This window comes from Doryrhamphus excisus, chromosome 18 (genome assembly GCF_030265055.1).
Source record: "Doryrhamphus excisus isolate RoL2022-K1 chromosome 18, RoL_Dexc_1.0, whole genome shotgun sequence".
NCBI classification, from domain to species: Eukaryota; Metazoa; Chordata; class Actinopteri; order Syngnathiformes; family Syngnathidae; genus Doryrhamphus; species Doryrhamphus excisus.
In genome coordinates, this window is record NC_080483.1 from 1,141,807 (window position 1) to 1,161,172 (window position 19,366).

The following is a 19,366-nucleotide window of genomic DNA, read 5'->3' on the forward strand; positions in this document are numbered from 1 at the left end:
ATTACAATAAAATTAAAATAATTATATTATTATGTAAAATATGCAAATATAACAATAATATTATATATAATTAATATAATGATTAGCATTAATATAATAATTGTCATGCAATCTGCTATTATTATTTATTATTTTATATTTATATTTAAATATTTTAAAAATAATAAAATATTATAATAATTACAATAAAATGAAAATAATAATTATTATATTATTATTATGTAAAATATGCAAATATAAACAATATTATATATAATTAATATAATAATTAGCATTAATATAATAATTATAATAATCATAATAGTTCTAATAATAATTATAATAATCTAATAATAATTATTATTATTATTATTATGTGCTTGTGTCCCTTTTTTCAGGAGCACTTTGTAAACAACAGACCATGTTTTAAAAATAATAAAATATAATAATTACAATAAAATTAAAATAATAATTATATTATTATTATGTAAAATGTGCAAATATAACAACAATATTATATATAATTAATATAATAATTAGCATTAATATAATAATTGTCATGCAATCTGCTATTATTATTATTATTTATTTTATATTTATATTTAAATATTTTAAAAATAATAAAATATTATAATAATTACAATAAAATTAAAATAATTATATTATTATGTAAAATATGCAAATATAACAATAATATTATATATAATTAATATAATGATTAGCATTAATATAATAATTGTCATGCAATCTGCTATTATTATTTATTATTTTATATTTATATTTAAATATTTTAAAAATAATAAAATATTATAATAATTACAATAAAATGAAAATAATAATTATTATATTATTATTATGTAAAATATGCAAATATAAACAATATTATATATAATTAATATAATAATTAGCATTAATATAATAATTATAATAATCATAATAGTTCTAATAATAATTATAATAATCTAATAATAATTATTATTATTATTATTATGTGCTTGTGTCCCTTTTTTCAGGAGCACTTTGTAAACAACAGACCATGTTTTAAAAATAATAAAATATAATAATTACAATAAAATTAAAATAATAATTATATTATTATTATGTAAAATGTGCAAATATAACAACAATATTATATATAATTAATATAATAATTAGATTAATATAATAATTATAATAATCATAATAGTTCTAATAATAATGATAATAATCTAATAATAATAATAATTATTATTATTATTATGTGCTTGTGTCCCTTTTTTCAGGAGCACTTTGTAAACAACAGACCATGTCAAACAACGAAATTGATACAACCATCAAAAGGTTGGCTCAGGCCATGATGCCAGGTTGTATGTTGACTTTAAATGAAATACTTTGGAAAGATTGGGCGGGCCGTATTCAAACACTTGGCGGGCCGGATGTGGCCCCCGGGCCGTAGTTTGCCCACCCCTGAGCTAGGGCGTCTCACTTCCGCCGTTGGTACGCGACACCATACTGTACTCACCTTGGTACTGCACTCACCTCGGTGAGTACAGCGTGAAGTAACGGCAATGAAAGGGAAGTACACAAACACATTGGGTTCAAAGAAAGAACGCTTTTCTTCACATCCGAGTCAAGTCTCGTCTGGCACATTTGGAGTCCTCAATCAGTCGGTCGAGATTTACGGCGACGTTCCCCCGCAGCGGACGATGAGGCGGCGACGGATTTCCTGGGGCGAGTGGCGTGCTTTTTGACCGACGTCCTCTCTGTGACACTGTAAAAAAGGAACAGTTGTGAGTTAGCTTAAAAGAGGACGGTTATTGTTGGCACATTAGCTTCCCTGAGCAGATGGAAAACTGCTTTAACTGCTCTCATTGCTCTTCTTCATCTAATTACTGAGCATTAAAAAAAAAAGTCCTGTGAGCATACATATGTAGCCACTGAGAGCAGCCAATCACAGGGCGCATATAGACAAACAACCATTCACACTCACATTCATACCTATGGACAATTTGGAGTGGCTAATTAACCTAGCATGTTTTTGGAATGTGGGAGGAAACCGGAGTACCCGGAGAAAACCCACGCATGCACGGGGGAGAACATGCAAACTCCACACAGAGATGGCCGAGCGTGGAATTGAACCCTGGTCTCTTAGTCAGTCAGTAAGTCAGTCATCACTGTCCACTCAAGTTGTCTTCTTCAGCATCATAATTGAACAGCCACATGATTGCTTCGTCATAAATAATAAACAAATATATAATGGACCTAAGATTGATCCCTGAGGAATACCTGTTGACAGTTGTCAATAGAAACAACATTCATTCATTCACTTTCTAGTGTTCATCCTCACGAGGGTCAGCAGGGATGCTGGAGCCTATCCCAGCTGTCTTTGGGTGAGAGGCGGGGTACAACCTGAACTGGTGGCCAGCCAATCACAGGGCACATATAGACAAACAACCATTCACACTCACATTCATACTTATGGACAATTTGGAGACATCAATTAACCTAGCATGTTTTTGGAATATGGGAGGAAACCGGAGTACCCGGAGAAAACCCACGCAAACTCCACACAGAGATGCCCGAGGGTGGAATTGAACCCTGGTCTCCTAGCTGTGAGGTCTGCGTGCTAACCACTCAACCGCTGTGCAGCCCTGTTTTTGTTATTATTATTATTATTTTTCATTCATTCATTCTTTCTTTTCGGGCGAGAGGCGGGGTACACCCTGAACTGGTGGCCAGCCAATCACAGGACACATATAGTCAAACAACCATTCACACTCACATTAATACCTATGGACAATTTGGAGTGGCTAATTAACCTAGCATGTTTTTGGAATATGGGAGGAAACCGGAGTACCCGGAGAAAACCCACGCATGCACGGGGAGAACATGCAAACTCCACAAAGAGATCCCCAAGGTCAAAGAGGTTTGGGATGGCCCTGAACAAGCTGAGTGGGACCAATCATCGGACCGGGCGTGCCCGGAGGCGGGCCGTGGGTGTAAATAAATTTTAAAAACCAAGAAAAACTTGGAAAGCCAAGAAAATACAGACGGAATAGGTGCAGATTCTGGAAGATCTAGAAAGCTTTGTGCTGGTTATTGTGTGTAACTGCTCTATAGGAGTCCACAACTCAATACAAAGGGCCCAAAATGAGCATGATATTTGTACTATATTTGCATAAAATTGTTTTTCTCCCTTATTATCGCAGTTGTTTATGTTGCAAATATTTCAGCTTTCTTCTTAAATAATTATTAAAATTTTCTTTTGTAATATTATGACCTTATTTCCATAATATTTTCACGTTATTAGCATAATAATTAATGTTTTTATCGGCTTTGCGAGCAACTCGACTCATATCAGTCAACGCAAACACGAGTGAAACACCTCATAATTTTTGTTTTGTTTCTCAAGTTATAACTTTATTAAGATTTTTCTTAATATAAAAAATATATATTTTAACAGTATGCCACTAAAATTACATTTTAAGTTTATTCTTGTAAAATTAGATTTTTTTCTTGCAAAAAACATTTTTTTAAGATGTATATTTTATTCTCATTTGTGCCGTTGTTTTTTTCCCCAGCTGTTATTATTTTGTTTTTTAATTGTAATATTATGCTTGAAATGTATCTTTTCACAAAATGCTGTTTTTCCTCCCTATTTTTGTTGGGAACTGATATTTACCTGAAACTTACCTGTGTTCTACTGCTGGCTGATCCTAATGTATCGCTAACAAATTCAATACCGTTTAATAAATCTGTCTAATTGTTGTTTTATTGTTGATAACAGAGTTCATGCCATCTAATTAAAAGACAATTAGAGTTTCTACTCTACACACACACAGCTTTTGCAGTAGTGGCAGTTCTTTTAGTGACAAGGGAGAGAAAATAACCAAAATTGGCCTTGGGGCAAGTGAAAGTCAATGATTTGATTTATTCCCAGCACAGCGACATATTATTTTCACTCTGGTGAAATGTTGCTATATTGAAAAAATTGGGTCAATTTAAAGCGCATTATCTCTGACCTGGGGTAATTTATGCTTCAATTTTGAGACGCTGATTGTATATCAGCAAACGTGGTCCATGGAAATAAAAATATGTTCATTTATTTGTGCCCAGATAGGAGCGGTATTATTATTAAAATACACAACATGCACCGTTGCTGAAATTACACAACAGGCTCGTGTTGCCCAAGTTTTTATGATAACCTCTGGATTTTTGCAGGAGCGTTTTTGGTTCCATGTTTACAAATAATATTGAATGTTTGTTGAATTCACTGCCGAGTTCCATGCTATATTCTCATGCTATTTTCATAGCTCATGTGTACACAGCTTACACACACCGCAGTGGAAACTGCCCCGCGTGGTGGAAACCTAGCTTGGAGCATAAAGGTTACAGTAAACCTCGGATATATCACATCCATGTCTCCACGATACCACCTCATCAAAATGTCTGATCTGCTCGTCATCAAGCATCATCGTCGTCACTTACGGCGGTATCTTGAAAAGCAGTACTGCCTCAAACACTTTTATGTACAGTTGTTATTACACTGATACACACAAAGTATCCATCATGCCTCTGAATACAATGGTCTACAAGAAAAATACAGTCAGAAGTGCGTTGACACAATATTGGTTGTACATAGGAAATGTATGCAAAATAAGGCAAAAACTGTAGTTTATGAGATGAGATGAGACAAATATTTATAAGTAGCTGGTGGAAAACCTCCCGAATCTCCTGCAAAGCCCTTGGCTGCAATATGTCACTGGAGTTTTTTTTTTTTTTTTTTTTTTACAGTAAATTTATTTTGACCTACTATATTAATTTTAATTTCAATTTTAGGTTTAATTTTCAATTTTATTTTATTTTTATTTTCAATTTTTTTTTTTTTATTCCAAATTCTGAGGTACCTCCTACCTCCCCCTGTCTGCATAAAAACTGTGGTACAATACCATCCCATGAAAGTACAGTAAACCTCGGATATATCGGACTCGGATATATCGGAAATTCGCTCACAACGGACAGATAAAAAAGAAGCGATTTTTCTGTAATGCATTTCCAATAAAAATTCATTGCATATATCGGATTTTTTATAACGGATTTCGCCTATTTCGGACAAAATCTCCAGTCCCGTTCCGTTTTTGTTTTTGAGAAATGTTAACACTAGGTCCTAAAGATAAAAAGTTATAACTATGGGATAGGAAAGCCATAATCACGAGATAGAAAGTCCTAATTATGAGATAAAAACTGAATAAAAATAAAGTAATAATCACAACATAAAAAGTAATAATAATGAAAAAAAGTCAAAGTTATGAGCTCATTATTATGATAAGTCATAATCATCAGATAAAAAGTCCAAATTGCGAGATAATACAGTAAACCTCGGATATATCGGACTCGGATATATCGGAAATTCGCTCACAACGGACAGATAAAAAAGAAGCGATTTTTCTGTAATGCATTTCCAATAAAAATTCATTGCATATATCGGATTTTTTATAACGGATTTCGACTATTTCGGACAAAATCTCCAGTCCCGTTCCAATGCATTTCCGTGAAATTTCCCTGGCATATATCGGATGGCCGCATCGTGGCGCTCCGATTCGAATCCGAATCGTGACAGGCCGCTATACGACGTCATTTGCAGCGTTTGCAGCGTTGCCTGCGCGTCCAGGTACATTGGAAACATAGTCAAGGAAGTGCCTTTTTATAACGGATAAAATCCCATTTACGCATATACCGGATATAAATCCCATATATGCGTAAAACGGACATTTTCCGGTATACGCATATAACGGATTTCGCTTATATCGGACAAAACCAGTGGGAACAATTGAATCCGATATATCCGAGGTTTACTGTAATTGTAGCTACTTTTTTCTCAGGGGGAGAAGGAGGCGACCCATGCAGCGATTCATAAAGCCATGGTGTCTATTCCAATTGAGGCCACTACTTTAAGATAAATGGTGACATATTAGCATATTAGCATATTATAGCATAAGCTTCCATCTGCACGAGGAGGGGTTGCCTTGACATCACCGCAGAGACAGTGAAAAGTTCTCAGAGGACCATGTCTGTGAGATGACACGTGCGGGGAACCCACCAATGAGTCGTGCTGCCGACCACATGTGGAACCCCTTAAATGTTCGCAAACAAGGGAGCGGAGAGGAGATTGATAACCAAGTGACAAGGTGTCCCGTGTCCGTTTGCGCTGACTGTACTGGCAGAAAAAAAAACAACATTCCAGCGCTGGAATTTGGGTCAACATAAGGAGAAGTAGAAGTCGGAGGAACAACCAAGCCGGATGGTGATCAGGCAAGTGTGCCCGCGTGAATTAGAAATACATCGTTAAAAAAAAAGAACAATCAACACTTAACCTGCCAACCGTGCCAGTCTGCAATGTGGAGATTACGTCTCCTGCTTTTCACACTTCCATCTGTAGAAGATTCGAGTCTGCACTAACTTATGATTTAAAAAATGGGAGCGATTAAACTGTTTCCCTTTTCTGACCTATAAATGTTGTGTGAGAATGTTATGTTATTCTTCTTGTTAAACGATGACTTCCTTTTCTTTCTCAAACGATGCCAAGTTTCAGATGATGAGGTTTGCACACAGCAAGGAGCATTAGCATTAGCTTCTTCCAGGACATATTTGCTCAGGTTTGAGGGACAAGTAAGTTTACCTGTGAGGTGTCAGGCAGAAGTAGTTGGAGTTGATGTTGGGCCAGCAAGAAAAAAAATATAGGACAGTTTTGTGCAAAACTGTGGCTTTCCAACGTTACTCTGTCACAGTGCATCCGGAAAGTATTCACAGCACTTCCACATTTTGTCATGTTACAGCCTCATTCCAAATTGTATTAATTTAATCTCTTACCTCAAAATTCTACACAAAATACTCCATTATGACAATGTGAAAAAGTTTTTTTTTGACTTTTTTTGAATTTATTAAAAATAGAAAACTAAGAAATATTTACATAAGTATTCACAGCCTTTGCCATGAAGCTCAAAATTGAGCTCAGGTGCATCTTTTTTCCACTGATCATCCTTGAGATCTTTCTACAGCTTAATTGGAGTCCACCTACAGTAAATTCAGTTGATTGGACATGATTTGGAAAGGCACACACCTGTCTATATAAGGTCCCACAGTTGACTGTGCATGTCAGAGCACAAACACCAAGCATGAAGTCCAAAGAACTGTCTGTAGACCTGCGAGACAGGATTGTCTTGAGGCACAAATCTGGGGAAGGATACAGAAACATTTCTGCCGCTTTGAAGGTCCCAATGAGCACAGTGGCGTCCATTATTGGTAAATGGAAGACGTTTGGAACCACCAGGACTCTTCCGAGAGCTGGCCGGCCTTCGGGGAAGAAGGGCCTTAGTCAGGGAGGTGACCAAGGCCCCGATGGTCACTCTGTCAGAGCTCCAGCGTTCCTCTGTGGAGAGAGGAGAGCCTTCCAGAAGGACAACCATCTCTGCAGCAATCCACCAATCAGGCCTGTATGGTAGAGTGGCCAGAAGAAAGCCACTCCTTAGTAAAAGGAACATGGCAGCCCGTCTGGAATTTGCCAAAAAAGCACCTGAATGCCTCTCAGACCATGAGAAACCAAATTCTCTGGTCTGATGAGACAAAGATTGAACTCTTTGGTGTGAATGCCAGGCGCCATGTTTGGAGGAAACCAGGCACTGCTCATCACCAGGCCTATACCATCCCTACAGTGAAGCATGGTGGTGGCAGCATCATGCTGTGGGGATGTTCTTCAGCAGCAGGAACTGGCACACTAGTCAGCATAGAAGGAAAAATGAATGCAGCAATATATAGAGATATCCTGGATGAAAACCTGCTCCAGAGCGCTCTTGACCTCAGGCTGGGGCGAAGGTTCATTTTTCAGCAGGACAACGACCCGAAGCACACAGCCAAGATCTCAAAAGATTGGCTTCAGAACCACTCCGTGAATGTCCTGGAGTGGCCCAGCCAGAGTCCAGACTTGAATCCGATGGAACATCTCTGGAGAGATGTGAAAATGGCTGTGCACAGACGTCTCCCATCCAACCTGATGGAGCTTGAGACTTATTGCAAAGAAGAATGGGCAAAACTGCCTAAAGATAGGTGTGCTAAACTTGTGGGATCATATTCAAAAAGACTTGAGGCTGGAATTGCTGCCAAAGGTGGATCAACAAAGTATTAAGCAAAGGCTGTGAATACCTATGTAAATGTGATTTTTTTGTTTTCTATTTTTAATAAATTCAAAAAAACCTTTTTTCACATTGTCATAATGGAGTATTTTGTGTAGAATTTTGAGGTAAGAGATTAAATTAATACAATTTGGAATGAGGCTGTAACATGACAAAATGTAGAAAAAGTGAAGCGCTGTGAATACTTACCGGATGCACTGTAAGTGGCTGTTTGTGTATCACTATAGAGTGTGCATACAGGGAGCAAATTAAATGCTCACCAATATGTCTGGAGTTCCTAATAGCCTGTTCCCACCGCAGTCCCATGTTTTTTTTTTAACCACAGGTAGCCCCGCAAAAAACATGCAATGAGCATATTTCTATTACAAAACCTACGTTAGCATCCTGTGTTTATACACGGTAAGTCAGGATCTCCAGACAGTGCTCCTAATTACTTAACAAGTAACTCTTTAAAGTGTTTATTCATTTATTATCAACTTTGATACCCACAAAATTAAAACATGGTGTTCGGCAGTAGTCTGGAAGTCCTCAGGAGCACTTGGAAGTGTGACAAATTACCGCGGAGTGAGCATGCCTGGAGGTGGGCGGTGGGTGGAATAAATTAAAACACAGTTTTGGAAAACCAAGAAGATCGAGAAAGCTTCCAATGCGGGTTATTGTGTGTAGCTGCTCTATAGGAGTCCACAACTCAATACAAAGGCATGAACAATTAGCATAATAGCTTCCCTTAATTAATTTCTGACAAAACGTACTATAGCTCGGGATGACGGTACTGGTATGTAAGGATGCAAGGCCGCACCACACCTGAATGTGAATAAGTATAGTTGAATGTCACATTGCACTGTTTCTGACCGGAATTGAAAATGGTCTCCAAAGTGCCACTTAGACCTACGTACGTGGAAACAATGAATTGCCCACCCGCTACCTTGCCCGGCCCACTGTCCCCATCTCTTAAAAAAAAAAAAAAAAAAGAAAAAGAAAACACACACCCAGACTGCAAATTTCCTGCACAAGGTGAACCCTCACCTCACTTTGCTTGTTTGACAAATGAAACTGGGTTTTATTTGCACAGGCAATGATGCAGACCTTGTGTACCATGTGTCCAGTCCCAAAAGTTTGCCTGCAATTACATCCACTTGAAAGCGGATGAATGAAGTCATGAGAATGAGATTATAAGCCAGTGGAAATGACTCACTTATTTCTGGAAGAGTCTGGTGCAAAGATGTCTGAAATGGAACTGCAAGGATAGAGAGAGAGAGAGAGAGCAATTTATTTAATTACGCAGATTCATAAACAAAGCGTGCAGAATGGAATTTCATTGCACTGAATTTTAATTGCGGCCAGACTTTTCTCTGAAAGTTCGAAAAGTCAACACGAAATGTAAACAGTGACATTGAACAAGATGTGTCAACAAGCAGGATCAAAACTAGCAAACTAGCTACTGCTACCCCGGATCACACTGAATCCGTTGCAGCCGCCAGAAGCATTCCGCAGGATCGAAACGCTGTACACTCAAAAGACAAAGAACATGAAGGAATTCAACACTTTTTAATAATAATTCATTCATTCATTTTCTACCGCTTTTCCTCACAAAAAAAGCCAATATCACATCTACCTATAATTAACATAAAAAGTTTTGTTATTTAAGTGTGCAGGAGTGGGTACATGGCTTCAGGTCAAATGGGACACACCTATAAAAACATCTAAAAAAGAGGCAACTAATTAATGCACATAATGGGACACACCTATTCTGTGCCAAAAATAATAGTTTAGCAAAAGTTGCGCTGTTAATAGGGCTGCACGGCGTGGGTTCCCTCCCACATTCCAAAAACATGCTAGGTTAATTAGCCACTCCAAATTGTCCATAGATATGAATGTGAGTGTGAATGGTTGTTTGTCTATATGTGCCCTGGGATTGGCTGGCCACCAGTCCAGAGTGGACCCCGCCTCTCCCCTGAAGACAGCTGGGATAGGCTCCAGCACCCCCATGAAAGTATCACTCGGATACTGTGAACATCCAGCAGCAACACAACATTTTGCCATGACTACTATTTTGATGAAAAATATACTGAACCAGGGCTGCACAGTGGATGAGTGGTTAGCACACAGGCTTCACAGCAAGGAGACCCGAGTTCAATTCCACCCTCGGGCATCTCTGTGTGGAGTTTGCGTGGGTTTTCTCTGGGTACTCCGGTTTCCTCCCACATTCCAAAAACATGCTAGGTTAATTAGCCACTCCAAATTGTCCATAGATATGAATGTGAGTGTGAATGGTTGTTTGTCTATATGTGCCCTGGGATTGGCTGTTGTTGCTCTGTTAATATTTTAATCGTATTTTTTAAAAAGGGTTAATTTAAAAAAAAAAAATGGACACCCCTGCACTCAGTGGTACCAGTGAGTTGCACGACTCCGATTATTTCAGTTTTCGGTGACTTTACGGCGGTATTTTACCCGAAAATATGATTCTAGTTCATAAACAACCCAAGCACGCGCAAAGTAGTGCAATCTACTTTGCAGTCAAGTTGTCATTTAGCACTTGAGTGCAAAAAATGTGGAAGCATTCCGCCAGCCGTGCCACGCATCTCTCATAGTAAAGACAGCCAGCGATGTCCTCAAACATATCGGGCGCTTACAAGAAGACCCCGAGGGAGCACAGAGGCATTCGGTCTCGCCACAGAGTTATGGAGTTAACTTACCTGCTGACCGATACATCACTGTAAGTGGGGCTGTTTGACAAAACGTAGCGCCTCGCTGACGGCTCCTTCTCCTCCATCACTTCTTCCGCACTGATATCGATGCCGCTCCTTGATTCGTCAACTTGATCTGAATGAGGATGCAAGCACAGTTCAAAAACAAACAAAGACTTCGCCTACGTTGTCACATTGAGGAACAAGACGTTTACTTTCTTTTTTTTTTTTTTCAGTTTTGACATTCCTATTTCAAAAGGCTGTAACTGGAAAATGGTTCCATCAGTTTGTGACGGGAGTAAATGTACTCATCTAACTTGCATAACGTGACATCACCAGGCTCAGAATTTGTCACATCCATGTCTCCACGATACCACCTCATCAAAATGTCTGATCTGCTCGTCATAGTCTTCCTCAGCCATCATCGTCGTCACTTACTTACTGCCTCGAACACTTTTATGTACAGTTATTATTATACTGATACACACAAAGTATCCATCATGCCTCTGAATACAATGGTCTACAAGGAAAATACAGTGTGTTGACACAATATTGGTTGTAAATAGGAAATGTATGCAAAAAAAGGCAAAAACGGTAGTTTATGAGATGCTACATGACAAATAATTATAAGTAGCTGGTGGAAAACCTCCCAAACTTTCTGTCACTGGAAATTTTTTTTTACAGTAAATTTATTTTGACCTACTATATTAATTTTAATTTCAATTTTAGGTTTAATTTTCAATTTTATTTTATTTTTATTCCTTATATAGGTGTGTTCCAAATTCTGAGGTACCTCCTACCTCCCCTGTGTGCATAAAAACTGTGGTACTATACCATCCCATGAAAGTACAGTAAACCTCAGATTTAGATCAGAAATTTAATTGTAAGATATATTGATAAGATTGTTGATAAATTGTTGAAATATTGTTGAAATTATTGTGTTTACACTGTTTACATATACATGTAATAAGCTGAAAAATGTCTGGAAATAAAATGGTCTTTTGATTAAATAGTACAATAAACCTCGGATATATCGGAAATTCGCTCACAACGGACAGATAAAAAAGAAGCGATTTTTCTGTAATGCATTTCCAATAAAAATTCATTGCATATATCGGATTTTTTATAACGGATTTCGCCTATTTCGGACAAAATCTCCAGTCCCGTTCCAATGCATTTCCATGAAATTTCCCTGGCATATATCGGATGGCCGCATCGTGGCGCTCCGATTCGAATCCGAATGGTGACAGGCCGCTATACGACGTCATTTGCAGCGTTTGCAGCGTTGCCTGCGCGTCCAGGTACATTGGAAACATAGTCAAGGAAGTGCCTTTTTATAACGGATAAAATCCCATTTACGCATATACCGGATATAAATCCCATATATGCGTAAAACGGACATTTTCCGGTATACGCATATAACGGATTTCGCTTATATCGGACAAAACCAGTGGGAACAATTGAATCCGATATATCCGAGGTTTACTGTATGTGATAATAAGATCATCACATGATTTGTCTGGTATCAGGCCCAGTGCAAGTATTAGCCTGAGACCGAAGGTCATGATACTGGGTCTGATACCAGACAAACCATGTGATAACCTATAATTATCAGCCCGATATCACATGTTTATGCTGATATTTGAATCCGATATAATTATCAGCCCGATATCACATGTTTATGCTGATAATTGAATCCGATATATCCGAGGTTTTGAGACGGAAGGTCATGATACTGGGTCTGATACCAGACAAACCATGTGATAACCTATAATTATCAGCCCGATATCAGCATAAACATGTGATATCGGTCCTATTTTCCCACTCAAGAAAATAGATATTTTTTAAATGCTGTATACAACACATGTTCATTCGACCATAGGAGATCGATATCGGTGATATCAGTATCAGAAATTGAGAGTTGGACAATATCGGCGTGTCAGTTTTCAGCAAAAAAAAAAGCCAATATCATATCTACCTATAATTAACATAAAAAGTTGTTATTTAAATGTGCAGGAGAAGTGGGTACATGGCATGGCATATACCGGATATAAATCCCATATATGCGTAAAACGGACATTTTCCGGTATACGCATATAACGGATTTCGCTTATATCGGACCAAACCAGTGGGAAAAATTGAATCCGATATATCCGAGGTTTACTGTAATTTGTTGCTACAGAAATGAGAAAAAGGGGGGAGTTAAGAAATGGAAGAGAGACAGACCATCATAACACCTACAAATATAATCCAGAGAAATGTGAGGTCGAAACCTTTTGAGCGGTAGTGTATTTAGCAAAGTTGATGAAACATTTAACAAATCATGCTAGTTAACCTTGTATTATAATAACATAATACAAGGTTAACCTGGGCAACCAAACTGAAACGGGTCTGAAACCCGTAACATAATACAAGGGTTAACAAATCATGCTAGTTAACCTTGTATTATAATAACATAATACAAGGTTAACTAGCATGATTTGTTAACCCTTGTATTATGTTACGGGTTGATTAGACCCGTTTCAGTTTTTGTGTTGACCAAAGTACTGGTTATCCTTTCTTTTTCTTCATGAAATTTTGTGACTTTTCCTCATCTAGGGTCATGAACACAAAAACTGAAATGGGTCTAATTGACCCGTAACATAATACAAGGGTTAACAAATCATGCTAGTTAACCTTGTATTATAATAACATAATACAAGGTTAACCTGGGCAACCAAACTGAAACGGGTCTGAAACCCGTAACATAATACAAGGGTTAACAAATCATGCTAGTTAACCTTGTATTATAATAACATAATACAAGGTTAACTAGCATGATTTGTTAACCCTTGTATTATGTTACGGGTCAATTAGACCCGTTTCAGTTTTTGTGTTGACCAAAGTACTGGTTATCCTTTCTTTTTCTTCATGAAATTTTGTGACTTTTCCTCATCTAGGGTCATTAACACAAAAACTGAAACAGGTCAAATTGACCCGTAACATAATGCAAGGGTTAACTACCATGATGATGCTAGTTAACATTGTTAACCTTAACTGAAACGGGTCAAATTGACCCGCAACATAATACAAGGGTTAACAAATCATGCTAGTTAACCTTGTTAACCTTAACTGAAACGGGTCAAATTGACCCGCAACATAATACAAGGGTTAACAAATCATGCTAGTTAACCTTGTTAACCTTAACTGAAACGGGTCAAATTGACCCGCAACATAATACAAGGGTTAACAAATCATGCTAGTTAACCTTGTTAACCTTAACTGAAACGGGTCAAATTGACCCGCAACATAATACAAGGGTTAACCCTTGTATTATGTTACGGGTCAATTAGACCCGTTTCAGTTTTTGTGTTGACCAAAGTACTGGTTATCCTTTCTTTTTCTTCATGAAATTTTGTGACTTTTCCTCATCTAGGGTCATGAACACAAAAACTGAAATGGGTCTAATTGACCCGTAACATAATACAAGGGTTAACAAATCATGCTAGTTAACCTTGTATTATAATAACATAATACAAGGTTAACCTGGGCAACCAAACTGAAACGGGTCTGAAACCCGTAACATAATACAAGGGTTAACAAATCATGCTAGTTAACCTTGTATTATAATAACATAATACAAGGTTAACTAGCATGATTTGTTAACCCTTGTATTATGTTACGGGTCAATTAGACCCGTTTCAGTTTTTGTGTTGACCAAAGTACTGGTTATCCTTTCTTTTTCTTCATGAAATTTTGTGACTTTTCCTCATCTAGGGTCATGAACACAAAAACTGAAATGGGTCTAATTGACCCGTAACATAATACAAGGGTTAACAAATCATGCTAGTTAACCTTGTATTATGTTATTATAATACAAGGTTAACTAGCATGATTTGTTAACCCTTGTATTATGTTACGGGTTTCAGACCCGTTTCAGTTTGGTTGCCCAGGTTAACCTTGTATTATGTTATTATAATACAAGGTTAACTAGCATGATTTGTTAACCCTTGTATTATGTTACGGGTCAATTAGACCCATTTCAGTTTTTGTGTTCATGACCCTAGATGAGGAAAAGTCACAAAATTTCATGAAGAAAAAGAAAGGATAACCAGTACTTTGGTCAACACAAAAACTGAAACGGGTCTAATTGACCCGTAACATAATACAAGGGTTAACAAATCATGCTAGTTAACCTTGTATTGTGTTACGGATCAATTTGACCCGTTTCAGTTTTTGTGTTCATGACCCTAGATGAGGAAAAGTCACAAAATTTCATGAAGAAAAAGAAAGGATAACCAGTACTTTGGTCAACACAAAAACTGAAACGGGTCAAATTGACCCGTAACATAATACAAGGGTTAAATAAACGATAGACGGTTTAAATAAACTTCCCGATGTGAAGGAGTATCTTGAGCGTTGCCGTACCCGCCGAAGGCGTTTTCTCGACATCGTCTCCACCCGCAGTGACTTTGTCTTTTATCCGAGTTTGCCTGGTGGTATCCAGGCGACCGCGGACCTGGGCAACCAAGCGGGAGAAGTCGCTGCTGTGCTGCTTTCCTGTGAAGATAGTGAGGCGTGAGAAGGGCCACGGGGGCTAGCTTGGTTTGGGGTTGTTGGTTCAGTCACGTCGAAGGATACTGAACCTTCGAGATTCAGCCACTTTCAGCATGATCCAATAAAAGACCAGATACTTTTGATTGACCCAGTTATGTTTGTGGTTCTTATAGAGCACGTTTGTTGACAGCGCCGAATAACTGAATAAACGAAATGCTGCCAAGAGAAGCCGCGATCGCACGTGAGCGCACGCGTTGATTTGTCTGCCTGCTCATGCGGTGCGTGTGCTGGCGGCGTGACTCATCCACATCCTCCTGTGATAAATCAAGAGGTTATCACAGCGGTGCAGCTATTAATAGAGCCCCCCCCTCCTGTGAGTCACATTCATTTTTCAACCACTTTTCTCCTTCCAAACAGGTTGTTCGCGTCAACATGATGTTCTCCAGGGGGGTGCACGCCGCCGTGTTTGTCAATTGCCCCATAGGTAAATAAAGCTCTTTAAGTCTGTTCATTTTTATTCCATTCTTAGCTGTTAAATTGCTTACCCGGTTTGTTTTCTGGTCTGCAGTACGGGGCTGAAAAAGCGTGAAAATGCATGTATTGTACAATTATTATATACCAGGGGTGCTCATTAAGTCGATCGCGATGGAGGTGGTACTGGTCGATCGCGGCGTGACATGAAAAAAATATCATCCCAGCATCAATGTCGTCACTTGATTGACATACAGGGCAGCCATTCAGATGACAACTGAATGTTGCCCTTCGGGCGACCAATCAAATCAAACAACGTCTCTAAGTGCAGCAGAACTTACCATGTCAGCCTATCATCCATCCCCGTTACTTGATTGACATACAGGACAACCAGTCAGATGACAACTGAATTTTGACCTTTAGGTCACCGCTCATGCGTAAACAACGATGCAAAGTGCTAAGCTAGTCGGCGAATTGCGTCAGATTTTAAGCCCTCGCTAAAGTTTATGGTCACTAAAATGAGTGAAGGAGCTGGACCAAGTAAAAAGGCAAAAACTGGACCAAGTAAAAAGGCAAAAAACATATCACTTCCATACGGATATGGAATATTATACGGATATTATGATACGGATATTATCCATGACTGATAAACATTTGGAAGTGTGCTTGAGGCTGGCTATCAGCAGCTACTGTCCGGACTATGCATCCCTGGCTGGTTCAATTCAGTGCAAGTCATCAAAGTAAACTCAGGTAATTACAAAAAATGTTAATTGTTAATTATGTGTGTTTTGCAATATTGGCTCATTTGGTTATGTAAGGTACATCAACATACATTGTACGTACAAATAATCCTCAATACATTTGAAAATAAATAGATGTTTTGCATTTTTGTAGTGGGTAGATCATTTTGACTCGCTCATTTTAAAAGTAGCACGGTCGATGAGTGGTTAGCATGTAGGCCACACAGTCAGGAGATCGGAAAGACCTGGATTCGAATCTTCGCTTGAGCATCTCTGTGTGGAGTTTGCATGTTCTCCCTGCACGTGCATGCGTGGGTTTTCTCCGGGTACTCCAGTTTTCCTCCAAAATTCCAAAAACATGCTAGGTTAATTAGCCACTCCAAATTGTCCATAGATATGAATGTGAGTGTGAATGGTTGTTTGTCTATATGTGTCCTGTGATTGGCTGGCGACCAGTCCAGGGTGTACCCCGAAGTCAACCGGGATAGGCTCCAGCATACCCGCAACCCGAGTGAGGATAAGAAATTCCGCACAGAGATCACAGAGGGTGGAATCAAACTTGTCTCCTAGCTGTGTGGCGCTAACCACTCACTACCGTGCAGCCGCTTATTCATGATATACATTGTGATTATGTTCTACATTGTTCCATTTTTTCAAAGCGAATGGCAAATTTTGGGAATTTTTCTCATCATTACCGGATTACCGATCCTTACGTGAAAAATAAACACATATTTCTTTCCCTTTCCAGTGCATACTAACAAGAGACAACGAGTTAGTATGAGCTAGCTAACAATGCACGTCATTGAGGGGTCTAAAGAAGCTCTACCAACATTGTATCATTTGATATACTTGCTGGGATCACACATTACAAAGTACATTGACGATAACATGGAATGCTTACAGTATCTTGACGTATTTTGATGATTTAAAACCGAAATATCTGGCATACTTTGCCCAGGAGCTTACGCTACTTGCGTCAACAGTTTTAGCGTCAACAGGGCTTTAGCGGCAAAATAGGTACCTCCCATGACATTAATTGTTAGCTAGCTCATATTTACTCGTTTTCTCTCGTTAGAATACACAGGAAAGGGAAATACAGTAAACCTCGGATATATCGGATTCAATTGTTGTTCCCACTGGTTTTGTCCGATATAAGCGAAATCCGTTATATGCGTATACCGGAAAATGTCAGTTTTACGCATATATGGGATTTATATCCGGTATATGCGTAAATCGGATTTTATCCGTTATTCCTTGACTATGTTTCCAATGTACCTGGACGCGCAGGCAACGCTGCAAATGACGTCGTATAGCGGCCTGTCACGATTCGGCGAATCGGAGCGCCACGATGCAGCCATCCGATATATATGCGAGGGAAATTTCATGGAAATGCATTGGAACGGGACTGGAGATTTTGTCCGAAATAGGCGAAATCCGTTATAAAAAATCCGATATATGCAATGAATTTTTATTGGAAATGCATTACAGAAAAATCGCTTCTTTTTTATCTGTCCGTTGTGAAGGAATTTCCGATATATCCGAGTCCGATATATCCCAGGTTTACTGTAAATGTGTTCAAGCATCCAATGTTCGTCTCCAAATGTTTCTTCCTCCTTGAAAACCACTGGCACATTCCTTAAATTTCTCTGTAAACATCCTGTGTCTCGTACACCACCATGTTTGTTTACCTTTTGGAAATGAGGCAAGAGCTAGTTCGTCATGGCTGGCACCGTCAACTATAAATTAATTTACCGTTGACTTCCAAAAATCAAACAATGTAGAACATAATTACAAACAATATATAATTTTTTTTAAGCAAAGTTAGTGAATCATGTGAGGGACGCTTGAATCAATCCTGCATGGTTCTGTGATAGATGATGATCTCTTAACAGGATCCCGGCCTGCACTTTCTTTCTTACCGAACCTGCTGCCTTCAGGGTGGACATAAAAGGCTGCCATTAAGAAGACAGAAGTGCATTTGATCATAAAAACCTTTGAGAGGCTTGATTTGTCAAAAGTTTGTTGGGCGAGTCAGTGAGAGCCCCTGTAAGCCGTGTCCAGTGTTGAAGAATGGACTTGCGTAACCTGAAAAATCCTAGAGACTTTTCCATTGTTAGGAACTCTAACTTTTGAGATAAAAATGTAAATCTCTAAATCAGGGGTGCTCACACTTTTTCAGCATGCGAGCTACTTTTAAAATGAGCGAGTCAAAATGATCTACCCACTACAAAAATGCAAAACATCTATTTATTTTCAAATGTATTGAGGATTATTTGTACGTACAATGTATGTTGATGTACCTTACATAACCAAATGAGCCAATATTGCAAAACACACATAATTAACTATTAACATTTTTTGTAATTACCTGAGTTTACTTTGATGACTTGCACTGAATTGAACCAGCCAGGGATGCATAGTCCGGACAGTAGCTGCTGATAGCCAGCCTCAAGCACACTTCCAAATGTTTATCAGTCATGGATAATATCCGTATCATAATATCCGTATAATATTCCATATCCGTATGGAAGTGATATGTTTTTGCCTTTTTACTTGGTCCAGCTCCTTCACTCATTTTAGTGACCATAAACTTTAGCGAGGGCTTAAAATCTGACGCAATTCGCCGACTAGCTTAGCACTTTGCATCGTTGTTTACGCATGAGCGGTGACCTAAAGGTCAAAATTCAGTTGTCATCTGACTGGTTGTCCTGTATGTCAATCAAGTGACGGCATTGATGCTGGGATGATATTTTTTTAATGTCACGCCGCGATCGACCAGTACCAC

The 19,366-nt window shown here is 38.4% G+C and overlaps 1 protein-coding gene across 4 annotated transcripts in view; it reads right to left on the minus strand.

The window, feature by feature from the left end:
* Nucleotides 1–994: 994 nt before the first annotated feature.
* The window catches only part of rad18 (RAD18 E3 ubiquitin protein ligase), a 38,325-nt gene continuing 19,953 nt past the window's right edge, over nt 995–19,366 (minus strand). The window contains exons 10-13 of one of the 4 annotated variants that reach the window (XM_058055682.1): nt 15,242–15,373; nt 10,844–10,970; nt 9,343–9,384; nt 999–1,729 (exon numbers count right to left, since the gene is read on the minus strand). In XM_058055682.1, coding sequence (XP_057911665.1) covers nt 1,618–1,729; nt 9,343–9,384; nt 10,844–10,970; nt 15,242–15,373 — 413 coding nt within the window. In that variant the 3' untranslated portion in view covers nt 999–1,617. Of the gene's footprint in view, nt 1,730–8,487; nt 8,722–9,342; nt 9,385–10,843; nt 10,971–15,241; nt 15,374–19,366 lie in introns of those variants that run through there. The other 3 variants (XM_058055685.1, XM_058055686.1, XM_058055684.1) reach the window with 3 other exon arrangements.